The sequence below is a fragment of the Sinocyclocheilus anshuiensis genome, unplaced genomic scaffold (genome assembly GCF_001515605.1).
Source record: "Sinocyclocheilus anshuiensis isolate Anshui unplaced genomic scaffold, SAMN03320099.WGS_v1.1 scaffold18, whole genome shotgun sequence".
In the NCBI taxonomy this organism is placed as follows: Eukaryota; Metazoa; Chordata; class Actinopteri; order Cypriniformes; family Cyprinidae; genus Sinocyclocheilus; species Sinocyclocheilus anshuiensis.
In genome coordinates, this window is record NW_015546047.1 from 829,526 (window position 1) to 852,953 (window position 23,428).

Genomic DNA, 23,428 nt, shown 5'->3' on the forward strand with positions numbered 1-23,428 from the left:
GTGCTGAGTCGGGTTTAAACGGCATCCAGATCCTGCTGACTGCCGGTTTATTTAGACGAGACACAAGTAGGTCATTGATATATCACTAATTAGTGTTCCCCTCACATCCTTGACTTTGTATACAGACCTAGAAAATCCTCGGCGGTTTCAGTGTGTGCTTGACTGAGCATACCCAAATGAAACCAATGCTAGGTCAGATTCCCATCCTGTTTATTTGGACATGCAGTTTAAGGTAAACTGTTAAGCAAAGATGGTCTACTGTAAGTCTTTGGGGTGGTTTAACTGACATCTGTACTTAATAGACCAGCTGTGACTGCACATTCTTTGTTCTAATGGATGATGTTGAGTAACTTCATGTCATTGAACTTGTTAAACTGGCATTATGTTATTTTGTGGACAGTGTTGTAAATGCAGTTGAGCAATGTCATTCCATTTATCTTGTACTGAGAAAATAGTCATCAGCTAACCACAATTCTTTCCTGTACCCCTTGTCGTCTATTTCATTTTGACCTCCCGGGGTAGTTCTCCATGACTTTGACTCACTGGACCAAACTCAGAATCAACTAAACTCAAGGGAATGTTTCTGAGAAGGTCTTAATAAACTTGTGAAGATGTTGCTTGAGAGTTTTATAGCTTCTAACACAATGAGCAGTATAGTGTGATAGAGGAGGACCAGGACTATATGACAGGCCCAGGTTATGTACATAGGGTGTTCGGATCCCTAAAATAATTTGAATCATGTTCCTTGTTTTTACATTAGCTCTGCTCCAAAACTTATAGTAGTTGATACTGTATCCTGCCTACTGTCAGTTGCCTTCCAAGGCTGAAAATAAGAGTTTAGTTGTGCCGATTTCATTTCATGCATTTAGAAATGTGTCAGACTTCAGTTTATAATGAAACTTTAAAGGGATAGTTCAGCCAAATGTGATAATTCTGTGATTATTTACTTGTTTCGTTCCAAACCCATATGATTAGCTGTTATCTGCGGAACACAAAAGATGAGAGTTTGAAAAATATCTTTGGGTAAAATGGAAGTCAGTGGGGTACAGTGTTGTTTTTCAAGGAAGAAAGTAAGTCCTAAGACATGAGGGTGAATAAATGGACAAAACGCTTAATTTTGCATTGCATGATTGTGCGATAGCCTCGTGGGCAGCGCACCAACATGTAGCGTTGTTGCGCTTTTGTTCATCAAGTTCGAATCCCGAGACGTGGACCTTTTCTGATCCCACCCCCACTCCTCTCTCCAACTTTGCTTCCTGTCTGAAAATACTGTCCTATCCTAATAAAAAGCAAAAATGCTAAAAATAAATCTAAAATAAAAGTTGTATTGCATTCTTATAATTGCCACAAGGGGTGCTTTAGTGGGCATTAGCATAAACCGTCTTCTACAATAAGCTCTTTCGAGATTTCAATAGTGTTTGTAATAGCATATTGCTAATCTAACAATGCTGTTCACAAATTTTCCAAAAAACACACAAATATTCAAAACAATAGTCTGATTTAAATTAGCTTTCAGTATTGATAGGATTATAAGTACATTTATGATACTCTTTAATCTTGCTTTGTCCACCACCTTGAATGCATTATGAACTGGCAACCTGACTGAACTTGGTTTCTCCCAAGGTTTTTTTCTCCATTTCTGTTAATGACATAGATGGTTTCCTTGCCACTGTTGCCTTGGGCTTGCGTAGTTGGGGACACTTAATTTTTGGCAATATTGACGACTTGATTGCACAGACACTATTTGAAGAGAACTGAACCGAGCTGGACAATGACATCACTGAACCAACGATGAACTGATTTTAACTGAAAAATTGACTGTTTACTATTGTCCCCTTTTTAGAGCTGCTTTACAGCAGTTTTTGTTGGCACAATTGACACACTGTTTTCCTGTTTAACACTGTAAAGCTGCTTTACAGCAGCAACAATCTGTATTGTATAAAGCACCATATAAATAAAGGTGACTTGACTTGACTTGCATGCACTGCCTTAGTATTTGGACAAAAGACTGTATCTCAAAAGCAGGCTAAGCATGAGTTCTAGGTAGCTCACTAGTTTTTGGAACAAAAACAATATTTTTGCCCATTTCTCCTACTCGCTTTGTCTTTCTCTGTTTGGACTTTTTTCTCAGTCTCTCCCTAAACCCTGAATGCCATTACATTCTACGCTGGAGACATAGTGTGTGTTAATAAGCTGGAACATCTGGTAACCAGCTTCTTTTCTGATTCATTAACTGACGTAGTTGCAGTGGCCAGAGGGGTTTACGGTAGATATTTGAGGGGAGGTTGTGGTGCTGGAGGGGGGAGAGAGGGGTTGGGTTAACCAAGAGACACGGGTGTATATGTGAAGTGAGAAAGATGGTGTGCTGCCTGGGATATGCTCTCTCTCTCTCTCTCTGTGTGTGTGTGTGTGTGTGCGTGTGTGCGTGTGTGTCAATGGAAAGTCCTTGTAATGATAGGAGTGCCAGTGTGAATGAGTGTGTGTTCTTACTCATCAGTGTGTTAACTATAGACCACAGGCATAAACGACACCTATTTGAGCTCAGATCAAGTTATAAAGCATTGTTCCAGGTTCAATACAAGTTCAGCTCTATCAAATTCTGCAGTATGTGGTATATTATCAGTTTCCACAAAGTATTTTGACGTTTTAAAATGTATGCCTCATATTACACTTTTTAAATACAATTTATTACAATTTTTACCTCATCCTCATATTACACTTACAATGGAAGTAAAATAAATGTACATTAACATGTATACACACCATTTCAAAAGACAACAAATGCAATTATTAAAAATAGTTTATGCTAATTTAAATGAAATATAAATATTAGATGAAAACGGGAAATAGAAATGGTGCCTCGGCAATGGACTAAAGTTATGTTACTACCAATATAACTTAACTATTACTTTACTAACTACTACCACAGTATAACTAACATTACTAAAACTGAAATAAAAATAAATTAAAGCTTAATGAAAATAATAAAAAGAAAAACTAATAAAATGAACAGGCCAATTACAGGATGGTTATTTTATTTATTTAGTTAGTTAATGAAGGACTAGTTGAAAATATTTCGTCAATATACATAGGTCAATATATATATAGGTTCCTTAATTTTCTTTTGTGTTTATTTCCAATTTATTGATACTGATATCATATTCATATTGAAAAAAATAACAGGCCTACTTTATATGTGTTTCCAATATGGATAGATAGAATAAATCTGTATGAAATGTTGTTGGATTAATTGAATTGTAATGGTAGCCGCAGTAAATAAGATCATCAGCCCGCCGCAAGAAAGCTCCTCCCACTGCTGAAGATGATTGAGCAAGAAAAATATGATTTGATGGCACACATTGAAGGATGAAATGGACAATGAAGTTTCCATATGTTGTTTTTACGCAGTAATTAGAATCTGTCCTATGCTTTTTCTCTCTCACACAAACACATATATATGAACAAACACTGATTTAAAGGCTTCTCTTGTTTTGCCTTTATAAGATCTACTGACACATATGATGTCATTATTCCGGTCAGTTCTTCTGATGATGCGTCTGTTCTCAGACCGCCATCCGCTGAGGCCTGAACCGATTATACGGCGATGGATCATCCAAACCTGCTGCAAACTTTGACCCCAGGAACATGCAAAGGTCGCTTTCCGAGTTGCAGTTCCACTGAGAACTGTTTGAGTCTGTTCGTACTGTTTGGCCTGCTTGCGAATAATGGAAATCGCAATGATTTCCCAGCAAATAAACATAAATAAAAACAAAAGGGGAAAGCGGAGAGCGCAAACCGGCTCATTTATTGTGATATCACGTCTGTTATTTATCACCATGGTGACCTACGAGAGAGCCTTGATGCGTCCCGCTCACAGATGTGACCGGTTTGTATTCATTGGATATGCAAATGTGTTGATCCAATGCTCATTGTTATTCACTGCCCCTGAGACAAATGAGGTTGATTCTGTTTGTGTATTTGCGGTCTGCCTTTAGTCCCGGGAAGAAACGGAGACACAGATCGCTGGATGCTTCAACAGGGCTGAAAACGAATGTGGATTTTTCGAGGGTCGCCTCGAAGCAGCTGTGAAAGCGAGAGGTAGAGCTTTGGCTCCTCTCTTCTCTAATCTCATCCCCCGTGGAGGGAAGCATTGGGCCGTGAACCTGGCTGCGAGCTGATTGGCTGCCGAGGTGATGGGTAGGGGGCTGTCAGTGTGAGGGCCGCAGCTGTTTTGGAAGGGCCTGTGTCGGTATCTGCAGCATGTCGACGTGTGAAGTACAAAAGATGAATCCTATTTCTCAAGAGAGCCCCACATATGTCAAGTATATTGTCCCATTATACCAATTCATTTATCAAGCCACTGAATGCCAATTAGATTCACAGGATGGTGCAGGTATATGGCGAGTGGTTCGTGCCAACGCTCTGCCGCAGCTGAGCTCCTCTGGCTGGCTGCACCTCAAGGGCCGCGCTGCCTCCCTTTCCGAGGCAGGGCTTACCGGGGTGTTGTAACCTTCCAGAAAAGGGCGAGAGGCCTCCCGGCGGCGACGCCTTGCACCGGAACCAGAGAGTTGCCGTTTCGGCTCGGCCCCCCTGATGAAGATGTCAGGGAGAGGGGCCCGAGCCGCATGCCAAATGTCTCCACAGCCTGGAGATCAGATGAGATGAGAGGATCGGATGATGAAGCAGCCCGCTGCACGCCTTCAGCTGGGTACGTCCCAGCTGAGACGAGCTGAGAACGAAGGAAGGGGAGGAAGCTGGATCGGAGAAGTTGGAGTGGAAAGAAACCGGCAGAAGGAGAAATGGATATTGTGACATCAGTGTTAACATGTGCTTTCTGTTCAGGATCACAACTGGATTGCATTTAATAAATCCATGATGCATTGTGGTCAGATCATTGAAACCACATCAGGAATCAACTGATGCTGTTTTTTATGATGTTCAAGTCTTTAATTATTGTCATGTTTCTTCTTTTAGACACAATAATAACTAAATCACTCATTATTAGCATCGTGAACAATCTTTTTTTTTTTAAATATTGCACATTGTCAGCAAAGAATTAATTTAATCAATTTTTTCGCTACTACATTTGTCCAACACTCTTCACTTTATTAATGTATTAATGAATTAATGTAATTAATTCAGATGATTTTTGAAATCTAAGATTTTGCACACTTTTGTTTCCACTATGTGAAATAATCATTGTTTTTGGTTATGTCTAACTTTATTTGTAAAACTATAAACTTGTGTCTTTAAACTTTATCTAAACTTTGAATTTGTCATCTACAATTTATGAAAACGTTTTAATAGCTTTGGTCAACAAAAACAACTATATTATATTTTATATATATAACTGTATTGTGTAATTATTCATATTACAAATAATCATTGTGAATTTTCTGTCGTGTTCTTTTTTTATGTTTGTTGGTTTGTTTTTGTTTTTGTTTTTGTTTTTGTTTTTATTCTGCTCTTGTAATGTAAAAAAAGGCAACACACTAATACTCACTCACATAATTTTATTTATTTTTGTGGAGTAATTGTCTTCCCATTTTCACTGTTAATCTCTATAAGCATCCTTTACTGTGGGAATGATTTTAAAATAGCAAAGCATAGAAGACCAGATACCTTGTGTTTATCTATCAAAATAATAGGGAAGCATTTTGAATTATCTGTATTTTTCTTTTTTTAAGTTGGTAGGTGACAGAATATTTTGAGGATCTGTAACCTCTGATGTAATAGAATATGGTGGAACAATGATACAGTTAATGCCAGGTGAAACAGGGGCCAATGACAGTACAGTTATAACTGTCAAAACGTCCCTCACGTCAATTCAAAACGACAGCCAGTGATTGAAAAATAACGATGACTAATTACAGTCCCACGTGAGAGATCTGCCCCGGTCCCCGGCAGCGTAACGTCGTAAGATTTAAATAGTTCTTATTCCCATGGCTGTGGTTCACATTCTCCACGGCTGTGCTCATGTGCTGATGGATTCAATTAGCTGGGCTGTATATGTGCCTGTGGACGATTTAGTGACCGTTTGTTTGCCCAAAGGGCCTGGAGTTGCCTGTTTTTTACATCCGGTTTTTTGCTTGGTTTGTTTTTGTTTTTGTTTTTGTTTTTATTCTGCTCTTGTAATGTAAAAAAAGGCAACACACTAATACTCACTCGCATAATTTTATCTATTTTTGTGGAGTAATTGTCTTCCCATTTTCACTGTTAATCTCTATAAGCATCCTTTACTGTGGGAATGATTTTAAAATAGCAAAGCATAGAAGACCAGATACCTTGTGTTTATCTATCAAAATAATAGGGAAGCATTTTGAATTATCTGTATTTTTCTTTTTTTAAGTTGGTAGGTGACAGAATATTTTGAGGATCTGTAACCTCTGATGTAATAGAATATGGTGGAACAATGATACAGTTAATGCCAGGTGAAACAGGGGCCAATGACAGTACAGTTATAACTGTCAAAACGTCCCTCACGTCAATTCAAAACGACAGCCAGTGATTGAAAAATAACGATGACTAATTACAGTCCCACGTGAGAGATCTGCCCCGGTCCCCGGCAGCGTAACGTCGTAAGATTTAAATAGTTCTTATTCCCATGGCTGTGGTTCACATTCTCCACGGCTGTGCTCATGTGCTGATGGATTCAATTAGCTGGGCTGTATATGTGCCTGTGGACGATTTAGTGACCGTTTGTTTGCCCAAAGGGCCTGGAGTTGCCTGTTTTTTACATCCGGTTTTTTGCTTGATTAGATTGTCACTGGGTTTTTTGGGATTACTACAGTTTTACATAGAAGTAGTTTCTCAGAAATGACTTCATGTTGCCCTTTTTTCTTGATCTGGAGATGTAGCAATGCTGGGCGGCCTACTAAAAATCCTAAGCCAGTGGTTCTCTGTTGGTGTGTTGCAACCCAAAAACGGCCACAGAGAGAAGGGAAAAAACAATGCTACATTCTGGTAAAATCTAACTACAGTAGATTGCAAAGGGAGATGAAAAAGACTGTGCATCCAACACTTGGTAGTATGACTAATACTAATTAATGTGTCATGTTATTGATTTTGCATAGTTCATGGTAATATTAATCACTTTTTATATTTTATTTTAGGTTTTTGTTGTTGTTATTTTATTCTCATTTTTTGTAATTTATTGTATAGAGTTGACATTTAATGATACATTTGTTGGACATTTGGTCCAGTGTAAAAATTTGGGTTCACTGATGACTGTTTTAAAACACTGTTGTTCTTTGTCTCTTAAATCGCTTCCTCAAACAGAGGGTAGAGGAGAAAGATTTAGAGATTTGAAGCCCCCTGGGACACGACATGCCATGACCACAGCTGGGCTTCATCTTTACTGATAGCTTTGGGTGCCGTCACTGATGTTGCCTCTTATCATATCTCTCCTGAGCTCCCCAAACCTCCCAGACAGAGTAAAATCGTATTGCTCTGAGCTATTTCTATCATTATTGTAATGGTTTCTCAGTTTTGTCTCATGTAAGTATTAAGTTTGTCTCAGATTGTTTGTTTGTTTGTTTGTTTGTTTGTTTGTAGAAATTCATTTAGACACCAATGAGGCAACTTAGTTCAGAAAATAGGAAATGAATGAGATGTTTGAATTAAAACTCAAATCTAACTTTTGATTGCAGGTCTTCACATTGTTAAATATTTGAAAATATACAATATTAATGGCCCCAAATATATTGGTAATATAGATTTTAAAATAGATTCACAATTTTTTTTCAATAAGTTTTAGTAACTTATATTTTCTCATATATTTTGCCATTTTTCAATGTATTTTCAATAGAAATATATTTATATTGTCTATACATAAATTTAGCATTTACCCAAAATGCATCTTTAGATTGAAAATGTATTTTCTTGCCACTTGACGTGCATTTTGTAATATATTTTATCATTCAGAGGTTTAATTGAAATATGTTTTCAATTTTAAATTTCAGTTTGATATATTTACCATATATATGAAGTTTGTTTTGGCCAGAATACATTTTTGCTGTATGGATATTAGATTTTATGCCTTGAAAATGATTTCTTTAATGATAAAACTAAGTGGGTTTGTCTTTGATTTAAGTCTTTGCTATAGTTTCTTCATGGAGGTCAGGGCCTTTAACACACAGGAAGTTCTACATTCTTTTTGTGGAAAAAAAAGTACCAAAACAAGGTTTCCGGTCATATTTTTTATGTTCATACTGAAACTGGAACTCAAGAACATTTAAAGTTTTCTTCATGTAAATGGAAATAACTAGAGCTCATATTGTAAAATAGCAAACAGGCAGCAAGTCTGAATGGTCTTAACTTTAACATCCTCTATAATGTTTTTATGTCTCCTGAAATGTTGCCGTCAGTAATTGAGAGGTGATGAAGGTAGTGATCTCATGGGGGAAGAGTTTCTGGAACAGTAGCGGGGGAAGGAGAGAAGGTCTCTATCCCACTGTGAGGCTACATTCTTGGCTCTGCATAGGTAAGAGGTGAATCCCATTAGCATTTCTGCTGATAGTAATATCTGCCAAGAACAGCCTCCTGCAGAATCTCTGCTGCTTTGAGAGATCTGAAGCCTAGTTGTAGACTGATTAGCAGGCCAGTGTGAAATCTGTTCATGTTATGGGCATTCTGCACTGATTTGGAATGGATTTAAACATGCTAAAATTTGTTAAATGAAGGTGAGAATACTGTGGTTGTATGAGTGGCTAAAAGCATTAGCCAAACATACTTATTATAAAACAGTTAGTTCTGGTCCTGTTTTAACAGTTCTATTCCACTAACACACCACAATACCACCATCTCTCATAAATTGGAAAACAGATAGTCCTTTAATTAGTCAAGCTAATGCAATTGGGCTGGTTGGGATGTTATTTTAGTATTGTTTATGTAGTATTTATTAGTATTTTGATTTTGATTTTATTTTTATATTTTCTGTGTTTACTTTAATTTCAGCTTGTTTTATCAGTTTTGTTATGTTTATATTATGCTTTATCTATTATATGTGTAATATTATGATGTAAATCACCCATATGGAAGCTTCTTTCCGCCATAGGATAAAAAAGGTAAATGTGACTTTTTGTCTCACAATTTCTCAGAATTGCACAATATATATAGATGTAAACATTATCTCGCAACTCCGTAATTGAGATATAAACGTAAATCTGCTAAATAAAAAGTTGTGATTAAAAAAAAAAATCATAATTACAAAATTTCAACTGAGAATTCAGAGCAAAAAAGTCTGAATTGTGAGATATAAACTCAAAACAAGGTTTCCGGTCATATTTTTTATGTTCATACTGAAACTGGAACTAAAAAAAAAATCATAATTACAAAATTTCAACTGAGAATTCAGAGCAAAAAAGTCTGAATTGTGAGATATAAACTCAGAAATGTGAGATATGAACTTGCAATTCTGAGTTTATGTTTCACATTTCTAAGTTTACATCTTGTAATTCTGACTATACACTTAGAATTGTAAGAAATAAACTCAGAATTGTGAGATAAAAGTCTAGTCTAAAATTAAAGTTAGAATTGTGAAAGTCACTATTGCCTTTTTTGTGGCTAATCGGGCTTCCTTGGTAGCAACACTGCCAAACAAACAGTAATAATAATAATAAACAATATTTTTAAATATCATATAATTAAATTAAATGTAATTTAATTTATGTATTTATTTTGCTGAAGTTGCAATAAAAGAAAATAAATTTTTAAAACAGATACTCTGCAGACTTTCCCCTAAAATCAATGTAGGAACGTTTTGTCTGGTGTTTATGAACTGTGATGTTGAGGGGAACATGAAAAGTGAAGTTGTGAAATGCATTTGGCTGAATGTGGAACCATATATACTGTATATGTATATGTGCATGTGTTTTTCATGCTTTGCACGTGGTGTCTTGTGCAAACATCAGCAATATGCATCGCAATGACCATGCAAAATACCCATGAAGAACTAGTCATCCCTTCTATGACCTTTGCTCTTTTTTCTGCTCTTTGCATTTGCACGTGTTAGTAAATTTAACAACTATTGCGCCTCTGAAAATTCAGTTAATTCTTTTCTCTCTCTTTTTTTTCAGGACCTCCCAGAAGTTTCCACAAATCAGCCCCCTTTTGTCCTCCCAACACACTTTAAGGATTGTTTGTTTATCCAAAAACGTATTTCATAAACTCCATCAGCAAGGGTGAAAATATCAGGGCCACTCTCTTGGACAAAACAGATGTTTTTTTAAAGCATTCGACTCTCAGCGTAGTTAAACGGTGCAGCATATAATTTCGGAATCTCTACTGTAAATGTAAAAAATATTGATCGTTTTCAAATAGGTTTCCCAAATACTCCTACTATTTACCATTGGTCAAACAAACAGCCAGGGTTGCAATATCAAGCTGGGAATGGGGGGTCATATTTTGGTTGTTTTGCATGATCCAGTTAGCTCCACAACAGTTCAGACGTTTGGGTAATTAAGTAATTAATACTTATAATTTACAAAGGTGCATTAAATTGATCAAAAGTGACAGAAATATACTGTATCATCCAAGAAACCTGAAGAAAAAGTGTCACGATTTCCATGAAAATATTAAGCAGCAAAACTGTTTTCAACAGATAATAAGAAATGTTAATTGGACACCAAATCAGCATATTAGAATGATTTCTGAAGGATCATGTGACACTGAAGACTGGAGTAATGATGCTGAAAATTCAGCTTTGTATCACAGAAATAAGTTACATTTTCTAAGTTTACATCTTGTAATTCTGACTATACACTTAGAATTGTAAGAAATAAACTCAGAATTGTGAGATAAAAGTCTAGTCTAAAATTAAAGTTAGAATTGTGAAAGTCACTATTGCCTTTTTTGTGGCTAATCGGGCTTCCATACATAGCAGATTGTTATTGTTGCGTAGCAATGTTTTATGTCAGCAACTGCCAGGATAGTATTTCTTTATTTATTTGTTTGTTTGTTTGTTTGTTTATTTATGTATTTATGTATTTATTTATTTATTTGTTTGCTTGTTTGTTTGTTTGTTTGTTTGTTTGTTTGTTTGTTTGTTTGGTTGGTTGGTTGGTTGGAATTGTGTCCATAATATTTTTATGTAGTCAATGTTATATAAAAGCAATAGGCCACTCATTTTACACAACAACCTCTTTTAACCATGATTACATTCACATTATTGCACTTTCGAACCTTTATGTAACTTAATTGACATTCCAATTTTTGGGAAATCTGCAGATCTTTATGTGAAGTTTAGCAGTAGCAGATTCCATGTTGACACGATAATTAGGAAATCTGCTTTTTTATCGCAGCTCCAGAGACGTCACCCGGGTCATGAGGTGTTTCACATAACAAGGACATTTTGATGTTAAAGGCAATTCATCAAGCATTACTTCTGCTCCCAGAGGCCATAACAGCACAGAGCGAAGAGAAAAATGGACTCTTATCAGGATTGTACAATATAATACTTATTTTATCTTAACATCCATTCTCTTTCCACTTTGTTTGCAGGATCAGATAGCAGACCCTCGATGTGTTCAAAATGGGAGCTTTCCAAAAGATAGAGGAATTTGGGTCACATTTTAGAATAACTCCACTCATGTGCTACTCTAACTAATCTGCAGATTCAAAATAATCCCCTAATGCTGTAATAACCCTTTATATAATTATGCATGGCTTTTATTCAAGATATGTAATAGTTTGAATAAGCACAACTGTGGAAACGTTCAGCGGTCCATCTGGCCGGTGTTAGCATGGACATTTTTCCCAAACTGGTTGTGAATCACTAGAAGGTCATGACCTACAGGGCAATGGAGGGAATCTGTGACGGTAAAGCTTTTTGTTTAATATTAATGTTTACTACAACATGGCTATGGCACAAACTGGTTAATTGTAATTTGCATGTAGAAAGCAGTTTTTTATTGTAAAATTATTTCACAATATTGCTGTTTTTACTGTATTTTAAAACAAATGAAGCATGGAAAAAGCATCACTCCTTGTTGATGGCTATTCAAAATATCAAATATTTGAATGTAAAAGGAAAAATAACAACGCTTTTAAGAAGCAAAATACAAAATCCAGAATTACCAAGTGAGTGCTGCAGCTGGCTGGTCATTCATTGCCTCTCATTCTCAAAAACAGAGAGAGAGAGACAAGACTCTCTTTCACACTTATTAAAGAGTCTCTGTGGATTCCTCCCTATGGAGGAAGGAGAGAGCGGCTGTAACTATTGATAGGTACTGAAAGAAATGCACACACAAACTGTGAGTCTCAGAGCAAAAAAGTGACACACAAATGTGCTTAAAGAGTGTCTGAGAGACTTGATGATGTCCCAGGACTCACACTGTGCTCCTTATCCACAGCACATGTGCGCTCGCTATTATCACTCAGAGGGGCATTGTGTCTGAGGCATCCTGAGACTCACACATTTAATAAGGCCACGTGTGTGCGTAATAATCTGCTTTGTCATGGTCATAAGGCTCTCATGAAAGTGAAAAAGGATTTATCATTGAAAAGATGATTGTCAGATAGACCGGTAGTAGACAGACATCACCCAAACTAAATAAGCTTTCACAAAGCCTTTAAAAAGCACTACTTTATTTGTGTACATTGTTTGTGCTGCAAGACATTACCAACTGTCCATAAAACCCATTGCATTCCTCTATAATTGCTTCCATGACCTGTAAATCTAAAGTGTATGTATGAACAAATGTAAGCAGTTTGTGTCAAGTCAAACATATAACTTGAAAAATCTTTCTGAAAGTATTTTTAGTGCTAACTTACAAGTGCTGTTAACATGGACTTTCTCATTTTGAAAAATATTCTGTATTTCAAAATAATTTAATATTATAACTTTTAATATTCTCTGCTGACCTAATAAAACCCCAGCAGAGATTTTAAGACTTGCTTTCGCGTTTTACCACAATAAGTCATGACATTTTCAAAAAGGTGATTATGAAGCATTATAAAAAATATATATATATTTGTAGGGTTAATCATTTATTTATGCAGTGTAATTCCAAATATAAAATATAATTACCTACATTAATTTTTTTATTTGGTTTATTTTTGAATTAGATTAACCCCTTACGTGTCAACCTTGAACATAGACATGAAAGTGCACTATCCAAACTTAAATTGTTATAATTCATGAACGCTTTGGAATACAGACTCTTGTCTTGGTTGAACTCTTCTTTAAGAAGACAATCTGCAGACGTGGAATCATTTCAAAATATTAAAGTATCAAAAAGTTATATAAGTTTAAATTTACTGTAAAGAAAATGCACTGTACTATATATATATATTTTCATTTTAGCCTATATAAAATACATTTTACAAAATATTTTTGAATCCAAAATTGCTATAAAATGAAAGCCTTACAGTATGTCTAAATAAGTTATGTTCCACATTTGAAGTTGATAAAAAAAATGAGGTTCCTGTGAGATTTTATTAAGTGCATTCATTTATACCACGATCAGCCACCGAGTGTCATCAAAACTCCATTGAATTTTCTTGATGCATTTTTGTGTCACACATTTCTCGTCAATATTACTTCTATCAAAAAATAACCACCAAATATGGAATATTGAGACTCCGACATTTCCGAAAATTGTTTATTCTAATTTTGATTCTAAAAGACCGTAATGCATTTTGTAATATGACACTTGACTCCACCCACTAAGGGGAGAAGACCACTAAAAGTTTTGAAAGTACCGTTTCCATGGTAACGCAATGTCCGATTTAAAAATGGTTTTCACAGGATGAATTCTTTTGGTTTTAAGGTTTTAAGCTTTCAAATGATACATAATTAATACATACAACATAATATTATGATTACTAAAATATGTGATAGAGACAATGAATACAAGCGCGCCATTGGGCCCACCGGTGGTGACACTAAAATGAATGATAGCATTAAAATAAGTCAAATTAAAAATCCAAGTAATCTGGTCAAGTCGGATCATATTTCTAATCAGAAATTTGGAAAAAAAAGCATTACTTTTGAGATATTCACTGACGTTTGGGGCGTCGAACAGAACATGTGACGGTTAATACATCGTGTTCTTCATCATTTCCTCAGTTTCCAGAGTCTGGAGACTGGAGACCGTTAGAGCGCGCGAGAAGCATCCGCGCATTCCCGCCCCTGCGGAGCGCCGGCACTCACTTCAAAGGCTTCCCTTGACTCAGAGCGCTGTGACGTCATGAAACGCGAGGGGCGCTCGAGCAGATGAGATGCCGGAGCGCAACAGGCGAGCGCACATCGCGAGCTCACAACTACAATGACAACTTCCTGGTATCTTTACCAAAAGTTTATTCGAACTCTTTGCACTTTTGTTCCAAGGCAGCATTGGCTTTCTTTTGTGATCTGTGTGGTGCTATGACTGTTGACGAGATGAATTCACCACTACTCACTAGAGATTCGCTGAAGTGGAGATCTGTAGTTGGGATCCTGTGGTACCTGTTGATTCTGTGTGACTGCTACAATCTGGATGTGGAGCATCCTTTAGTTTTTCATGGACCCAATGGATCATTATTCGGATACTCGGTTCTGCTTCATCAGCATGCTGAGGACTCATGGTAAGTGCATTACACATGCTTGAGAAGTTATAATTCAAAGGCGAATGGGCAAGAATGAGATTTAAACTACTTATATTTGCCCTCTTTGACTGATTTTCAGGAGCATTTTTAGTGCATTTGTATTTCTAACCCAAGTTGAATCAATTAAATAAAATATGTTCTCACGTGTGAATATAAATCATGGCTTTTACCTTTACACACTCTAAAAAATGCTGGGTTAAATACAACCCAGTGCTGGGTAAAATAGGGACAAACTCAGCAATTGGGTTGTTTTGACCCAGCGGTTGGGTTACTACCCAGAAGGTTGGGTTAAACATTTAACCCAACCGCTGGGTCAAAACAACCCAATTGCTGGGTTTGTCCCTATTTTACCCAGCACTGGGTTGTATTTAACCCAGCATTTTTTAGAGTGTACTATCAAACTTTCTGCCAGCATACATTTTATACATTCGTACAGCTGTTAGCTGTCTACTACTGACACAGTATATAACTGTTTCAAGCTTTAGAGATGTTGGGAGTGGTTTTTCACATTTATTGCTTCAGAGATGACTTTATTATTAGTTTTTAATTTAAAGTCTGAACTGATAAAGAAGCCTATATAGGCCTAGCGAAATAATGTGAAATGCATCAAATGTTGCAGAACAACTTGCTCATATGAGCATCTCGCATGAGCATATCTGTGAGAGTTTCTTTTGCCCCCGAGCCCTGATTAACTTCAGCCCCTGGATTCATGGTTGCAAAACATGTCCTGCAGTGTGACATGCTTTTCTCCATCTAAAACTGTTTTAAACTACATTTTATGCTTGCTGCTTTGCTGACATCTTATTAATTCAGTGACTATACAAATATTTGTACTTAAATTAATTTGTCGCACTGATGGACCGTTTATCACGAATCATTCATTCTAAAATCTTGATGTTGGTTTCAAAAGTGGCAAAACACACTTGTTTAATGTCATATTTATTGTTAAGGCTGATAGTTGGAGCGCCTGTGGCAGATTCCAGCTTTTATCCTCATACCAAAAATCCTGGAGCCATCTACAACTGCAGTGTGTGGAGCTCCCAATGTGAGCAGCTCCCTGTTGGTAGGTCAGATTTTCTTGCTGTTTTATCTATGATCTGAAAGGTAGAGTTGTGTAAGAGGTTCATTTTTAAAAAGGTTACTCTTTGGCAATGAGTTTGTTTTGGAGTAACAACAAATTTCATCAGTAAACTGTTATACAATGCTTATGAAATCAGCAGTTCATGTGGGGTCCAAAACTTTGAAATCCCATTTAAATCTGGAAAAAACCTGTTTTAGGATTTTGCTAGATAATCAGATGTTTTTTCTTCAATTAAAAAAATTGCTCTCAAGTCATGACGGAGAACATGATCATCAGGTTTTGTCCATGTCAGCTCCAGTCATGCTGTCATTAATGCTAAAGGGGACAAAGAAAATAACCAAACCAAAGACTGATCGTATATTTAAAATATGAAAAAAAGTATAATCAACAGTAATCTCAGACAATATACCAATATAATATAAATCAGTTAATGACATTTCATAATGTACTTTAACGATCTGTTAAACACTGTACATAATCTAGCAGGGCTTATGTTATTTATAAAAGTTATCCCACAGTTCCTGTGGATTTCTCCCTCGTTTTCGTCCTTCTGTTTGCTGTAGACCAACTCTAAACAGTCAAGCATTTCCATTTGACCACGTTGTACCGTTTAGACTTCACACCTTCTGAAAGCACTCTGATTGAACTTGTGGGTGCTTTCTAGACGCCCGACTGTGAAAACATCCTGTGAATGAATTCCCCATGTGGGGTCAGCCAGACTGTGGAGGGTTTCCTCCTGTCAGGAAGAGGATGCTTATAATCCCAGCCGAAACAAGGGATGGGGGATAGTCTTCTTTGTAGGTCAAGCTACAGGATATATATAGCTCGCAAATAAAAATGTCTCTGTTTAGTCAAGGGAAATGGCATTAAACAAATAATTTCCACCAAAAGCCATGCTGGAGTGCAAACACATTTGTTTCGAGATTGTTGATGTGTCTGAAAAGGTTCATTATTAGTGGCATCTGCTAAGAGATGTATAACTATTATTATTGCTTGTACTTAGGATTAGAGGTTTGACCAAATCCATAGTATCTACTGTAACTTTAGCATGTAATTCACTGCGATTCATGTGCTATAGATGGGTTTTTGAGGTGTTGTGTGCTGTTACTTTTCTAAGCAATCAGGATTATATAAGTTTCCCCTGGCAATAATAAAATGGCTGAGAAAAACTATAATAGACTGAGTGACTGAGCCATACACAGGGATCAGATATGGTTCTTAGAGATCTTTTCACTTGGGCCAGGAGGCAACCACAGGCTAAAAACACTCAAAATACCTTAGCAACCATGTGCAATACCCTGGCAACCATCTACAAGACCACATTGTGTAGTTTTGCATGAGCAAAAAAAAAACACTAATTTTCTTCTGAAATGTCAGGATCTAGTTGCTGTTAATAGTCTTACAAGAAGATTTAATATGGTGTGGAATGGACATGGTTCATAATCATAAAGTGATGCTCAGAAAACCCCAGTTTCAAAGCACTTTCTTTTTGCATCACAACATGTTACTTTCAGAGATATTTGTAGCCTTGTTTTTGCAAGTTTCACCACATGCTCCTCATCCTGTGTCATTCAGAATTGAGCTTGTGAGCCACAGGTGTGAATTTGCTTGAGATGAAAAACATTTGCACTGCGTGTCTCTAACATTTTGCATAGTTTCCCAACGTAAGCGGTTTGGGCTCTTGATTGATTGTGTGTTAATTTAGGCATATTAAGTGTATTAATTTGACTGCATGCTTTCAGGAGGTGTACGGCACTGTGGAAGACACTGTTTGGCAGAGAATGATAACCAGTGGCTCGGTGTCAGTCTGTCCCGGCATCCCTCAAAAGGCCATGTTTTGGTATGTCTTTTGCTCAAAGCATGCACTTCATTCACCAAGGCTGCATTTATTTGAACAAAAATACAGCAGTAATATTATTGCAAGTTAGAATAACTGTTTTCTATTTTAATTCATTTTTGAAATGTCATTTATTCCTGTTATTATATATTAAACAAAGTTGATTTTTTTAGCAGCCTTTACTCCAAACTTCAGTGTCACAGGATCCTTCAGAAATCAGTCTAATATGCTGATATGGTGCTCAAGAAACATTCCTTAATATTTGAAATGTTGAAAACAGGAAAACAGGAAACCGTGACATGCTAACATTCAAATGTTTGGTGTAAAATTAAAATAAATAAATAAATAAATAAAATAAGCAGCAAAAACAGTTTTTAACATTGGTCATAATAAGAAACATTATTAATAATGGAGCACCAATAATAATTGATAATAATTAAGCACCAAATCAGTATATCAGAGGACTGGAGTATTGACGGCTGAAAATTTAGCTTTGCCATCAAAAGAATCAATTAGATGTTAAGATATAATAAATAGAAAACAGCGATCTTAAATTATAATATTTCACAGTATTGTTGTTTTATTGTATTTTGATCAAATAAATGCAGCTTTTGGTAAGCACACGTTAATTAACACTACAATTATTCATTTTAAATGAAAAATCTCCTGTTTAAGTCCGAAATGTTAATAAAGAACTAAATTGTTTCATGATAGTTTCGTGTGTAATATGTATGATGAAGGCTATGATAAGTAAATAATTGTTTAGTTCACTCTATTCTGGTTTAAATTTTAGGCATGTGGACATCGGTGGAAGAATGTCTACTACTCTAGTAGAGACAATCAGAACAAGCTGCCGCATGGTGTTTGCTTCAGACTCAGCCCAGATTTGAAACATGCCAATCATATTATCCCCTGCTATAAAGGTATAGATATCCATTACTTCTGTATTGGTTAGGTTGTGGTTCACAGGTTTAAACCTAGCATATCCTAAAGCAAACTAAGTGTTGCTTAGTGTCAAATGAGCACCGGTGTTCATTTTCTCTTCTTAGATCATCAAAGGAAGTTTGGTGAAGGTTATGGGTCATGTCAAGCAGGAATATCAAATTTATTCACAGAGGTATAAGGAACTTTTATGGCATTTTGATTGAGCTGACATTGAATTCAATCAATTTGGTAACAATATCTTGTATTTGTAGGACCTGATGGTCATGGGAGCCCCTGGTACCTCATACTGGACCGGATCCGTTCTTGTCTACAACACCACAAGCAACATTTCAGCTGCTTATGTGGATGATGACAGTGAAGTTCTCTATGGCAGCTATTTAGGTGAGTTCTGAAATTGTTAACGTTGTATTCTTTGTAACAAATCCAAGTAAGCATATAGGCAAGGTTATAAGGTATCAGAGACGCAAAGAACTGCAGGCAGATTTATTGTACTGCCTGCTAAGATACCTCATTTTATTCAAATTCTAAGGCAGCATGTATTTTTCATGGAGAAGACCATTCCAGAATGCATTGCAACAAGATCATTACATAAAAAGAGTCAAAGTACGCACATCCAAATCTTCTTAGTCAGGTGCAAGATCAAAAGATAAAACAAATCATGCAAAAAGGAACTGCACACTGTTGTTCTCCCTTTATTTAGAAAAGTTAAAAGTGGCGGCAAAAGGTCTTTGACCGAAACGTTGCCGCCACTTTCAACTTTTCTAAATAAAGAGAGAACAGTGTGCGGATACTTTTTGCAAAACAAGGCGTGTGTATGTGAATTGCTGCCTGTGTAGGTTTTGGAACAGAAATACTGTATGGTCTGTTTTTTTAAGATTTGTGTATTAGGTTATGTTGGTTAATAAGTGCTTTTCCTTTTGGGGTTTAGAGATACAGTGGTCTAATTTGTTTACTATTAAGCATGTAAAGAGATAAATGTAATCCAGTGATCATCAGCTTCTTAAGATGTGCAGCAGGATACAGACTTTTGCTGTTATCTGGCATAACGTTTTTCTATTTAAACAGGAAACAGACACCGTTGCATAATCTACGAGCATGACATTGTTGCAAAATATGGCTAACGTGTCACTTTGTTTTGATCTCATGGCAACCTATTTATACTTTCTAAACAAACATACATTTCAGCAATGTCTCATTTGTTACTGTTAACTCACATGTTACTGTTCCTCTCTTAACAGTAAAGTAGTCAGTCAAATCCAATTTATTTGTATAAATTTGATTTTCACTATACACTTGTTTCAAGTAACTAATAATAATAATGTAGCGATGTTAATGTTTATATTTAATATCTTAATATCTTCATGCCCTACAGTCACATTTTGTAAAGGGTTCCTGCTGTCATGGAAGACATGCAGGGAAATTTAATTTCCAAGCCTGAAAAGTCATGTAGATTAATAAAATAAATAAATAAAAATGTCTATAGTGAATATAAAAGTGTATTTGTATTTCATCAGCAAGAAATTGCTTGTGAAGGCTCTCTATAATGACTTTTAAAAATATATATATTTTCCAGTTATCACAAGCATTGTAAAGTCAAAATTAACAGTTTTTATTCAAGCCACAAATGTGATTTAATATCACTGAATCAAGTTACAAAAGTTACTTGCAAGGGTTAGTTTAGCATTGTTATTTTAGTATCACTGATTAGTATCAGTAAATTTTATATTTTCCATTTTCATTTTAAATTTAAAGTTTTAGTAATTTTTTGTTTTTTGTCATTTATATTATTTAAAAAAAAATATGTCTATATAGTTTTTTTTAATTTAAAATGTAGTTTTTTAGTTCATCAAGTTAAACTACATGAAAATAAGAAATGTTGACTTGGCAACTAGCTGAAATAAAATATACATATTTTTATATTCAATACAATTTGTATATTTTGTTTTATTTCAGTTAATGTTTATTTTATTTCACATTTTAGTTAACCATAATAACTCTGTAGATTAGGACGATTTTGACTTTTTTTCTTTTTCCCTTTTTTTATTTTATTTTTTATTTTATTTTATTTTTTTTTTACAATTTTTACAGTGTTTTTGTGGACTTTGAATGGGCAGTTGGGACATTTCACCACAATGTATGGTTTTATTCCCATCAGGTTATGCTGTTAGTGCTGGACACTTTCTAGATCCTCAAAGCACTGAGATAGTGGGTGGTGCTCCGCAGCATGAACAGACTGGTAAAGTAAGGGTTAACACCACCACCACCAACCTCATCTGATTATTAGAACAGACCCAATTTTGAATGTCACAGTTCTCTAGTTTGGTTAGACTGTTTGACACAGCCTGTAGGTTTTTATAGCTTAATAGCAATCTTCAGAATACACTATACTGAATATCAGTAGTTGTGCATTAATGGAATTAGATATGAGACCCTCTTGACATCTATACTCTGTAGGCAGTTGCGAACGGTAAAACGTTTAAACTGAACTCCTCTTCCATCTGTGCGGAAGAGGAAGTAGGTTTTTATTTGCAGATGTGCTGAGTTTGCAGTGTTTATGAGTTTTGTGAGTAACGTTATGGTGTCTGATGATTTTACCAAAGAAACAGAGACTGGAAAAAAACTTATCAGTGAGCTACCATTCATATTTGTATTGAAACTATATGAAAATGTATTTCATTCACCAGCATATACAATCCATTGTTAAGCTGCTGTGTGTTATAGTTCCCATTTCCCATATTCCTGTGTTTTCTTTTACCCCAGGCCTACATATTCAGGATTGAGGGCAACACTTTGAAAATCGTTGCCAAAACCAAAGGCAAGGAGGTAAGAAATATCAAGAATTTTAAGTGTTCCTAGGGCATGTTCCTGCTGAATGAACACAATAGTGATGTTTGCTCCTGTTTACAGCTTGGCTCTTATTATGGAGCTAGTGTATGTGCTGTTGACCTGAATGCAGACGGACTGTCCGATCTGCTGGTTGGGGCTCCTATGTTCAGCTCAGTGAGGGAGGAGGGACGTGTTCATGTCTACATAAACCAGGGAGAGGTGAGACAGTGACATGATGTATATTTAATTAAGTTTTGATACATACCTATGGGTTAATCTCACAAAAAATAGTTTACCCTAAAAATAAAAGCAATAAAATAATGTTTTGTTTGTTTGTTTTTAGGACCACCAAAAGTACTTTTAAAATAAATTTTCTATATACACATACACACATAAAATAATTTTGGACCTAAACATAATCATGCATAAAAAATAAATAAAATAAAAAATAAATAAATAAATATTATTTGATTGTTTTATATGTAAATCAGCATCAATTAAAGACATTACATCAAATACTACCAAGATGTAAACATACGTTTCAGTTTAGAGTTTTTAATTATTTTTTTATTTTTTTTATATATTTTTTTAATTATAATGAAGTAAATTATATTTATTTTATAATAAATAAATATATAATTTTAATATACATTATATAATTTTATATTTATTTAACTGTATATTATTTAATATTATATATTATTTAATAATTAAATGATTTTTCTAAATAATAGTTTTTTTTGTAAATATATATACATTTAGAAAATTTGCATCTCTAAAAATGATGTAAAGGGATGATGAGAAAATGTGCTTAATTTTTTTAAACCATAAAGCTTTTGGGGTGGAATATGACCAGTTTGTGTTCTTGATGGGTTTGATGCAATTCACCCATTTATTCCTAACTATATTGGTAATTTTAGAATGGTACGAGTTCCATTGTAATGCATTTGATGAAATTACATCTGCATATTTAGAACTGTTTTATCTTATTGTGTTTGTTCAGTGTAGAAGTATGTATTCTGGTTTTGATTGTGACCACCAAGGCCATATCAATAGAACAGGTTTAATTTTCCCATAATGTCACAAATTAACCACCTACTCCAAAAATCACCATGCTTTTAACACTTCACATATGACTGCTTGACTATCACCATTTACTGTGTTGTTTTATGATACCTCAAACCATAGTTTGCACATTTTCTGGTCACAGTTGAAGCACAAAAACAATTTGGTCAGCTGTGGTCAATTGTGTATCTGCTTCTAACAATTAACTCCATGCTTCTCTTGAAAATATCCTCAGTGTCACTGTGTCTCTTTCTCAGGCTAAATTGAAAGAGGCAGACTTTGAGTTAGTTGGGAGTGACTCTTACGCAGCACGTTTTGGAGAAACCATCATGAACCTTGGTGATATTGATGATGACGGATATCCAGGTACAGTACTGTATGTCTGCCTGACACATCAATGTTTGAGTATGGATCCTTTATAAACCAATTCAGTTTTGTACGTTTCTCACGCTGAATTGCTTTATTTGAATAGCCAAGTGTACTAAAATTTTACTGTATCATGTTTTGCTGTATTTTGCTGTAAGTGGTACTTGTAAGGGTTTGGTTTTTTCCTCAAGCAAGGCTTGATGGTAAACCTCAATGTTTCACTTCCTCGTTTTGTATCTTCTTTATATTTCAAAGCCTGTCTCCTGTCATAGAAAGCACATTTTCACATTAGAGTGGTTTCATGGCTAGATATTTGTTAATCTCTGAATCAGATTTGAAGATGATCTTGATAATTCTCTGTAGAGTGGTAGGTGTGGTTTACAGACAGAGCATGGTTAGAAAGAACAATCACACATCTACTGTAATGGACCACAGTAAAACAGCTGTTAAAAGAGTGAAACACGCCTGCTCACACACCTTATTGTCACAGTGTCACGTTGTTACTGACTAGTGCCAGTGCGTCAGCATAAATGATTTGTTTTCAAACCAAAATTATTATATAAATAATGTTTAATGTCATGACAGCTATCTTCTGAGAAAACATCTATTCTAATATCTATTCTAATAAACATAAAAATATCTAGCACACAAAGTATTGGGCATAACAGTCTATCAGTTCTTGTCGGTATTGCATGCATTTTATGTATATTTGTAATGATTTC

The 23,428-nt window shown here is 35.4% G+C and overlaps 1 protein-coding gene and 1 long non-coding RNA gene across 3 annotated transcripts in view; both read left to right on the forward strand.

The window, feature by feature from the left end:
- The window catches only part of LOC107699003 (uncharacterized), a 19,625-nt gene extending 7,813 nt beyond the window's left edge, over nucleotides 1-11,812 (forward strand). The window contains exons 2-3 of the long non-coding RNA XR_001635408.1: nucleotides 8,367-8,482; nucleotides 11,500-11,812. This is a non-coding gene — a long non-coding RNA (uncharacterized LOC107699003). The remainder of the gene's footprint in view (nucleotides 1-8,366; nucleotides 8,483-11,499) is intronic.
- Nucleotides 11,813-14,112: 2,300 nt separating this feature from the next.
- LOC107699017 (integrin alpha-4-like) overlaps nucleotides 14,113-23,428 on the forward strand; it is a 29,714-nt gene continuing 20,398 nt past the window's right edge. Inside the window, exons 1-10 of one of the 2 annotated variants that reach the window (XM_016500167.1) lie at nucleotides 14,113-14,565; nucleotides 15,537-15,649; nucleotides 17,410-17,507; nucleotides 18,298-18,427; nucleotides 18,554-18,621; nucleotides 18,701-18,830; nucleotides 20,605-20,690; nucleotides 21,210-21,272; nucleotides 21,357-21,494; nucleotides 22,598-22,706. In XM_016500167.1, coding sequence (XP_016355653.1) covers nucleotides 14,216-14,565; nucleotides 15,537-15,649; nucleotides 17,410-17,507; nucleotides 18,298-18,427; nucleotides 18,554-18,621; nucleotides 18,701-18,830; nucleotides 20,605-20,690; nucleotides 21,210-21,272; nucleotides 21,357-21,494; nucleotides 22,598-22,706 — 1,285 coding nt within the window. In that variant the 5' untranslated portion in view covers nucleotides 14,113-14,215. Of the gene's footprint in view, nucleotides 14,566-15,536; nucleotides 15,650-17,409; nucleotides 17,508-18,297; nucleotides 18,428-18,553; nucleotides 18,622-18,700; nucleotides 18,831-20,604; nucleotides 20,691-21,209; nucleotides 21,273-21,356; nucleotides 21,495-22,597; nucleotides 22,707-23,428 lie in introns of those variants that run through there. The other variant, XM_016500168.1, reaches the window with a different exon arrangement.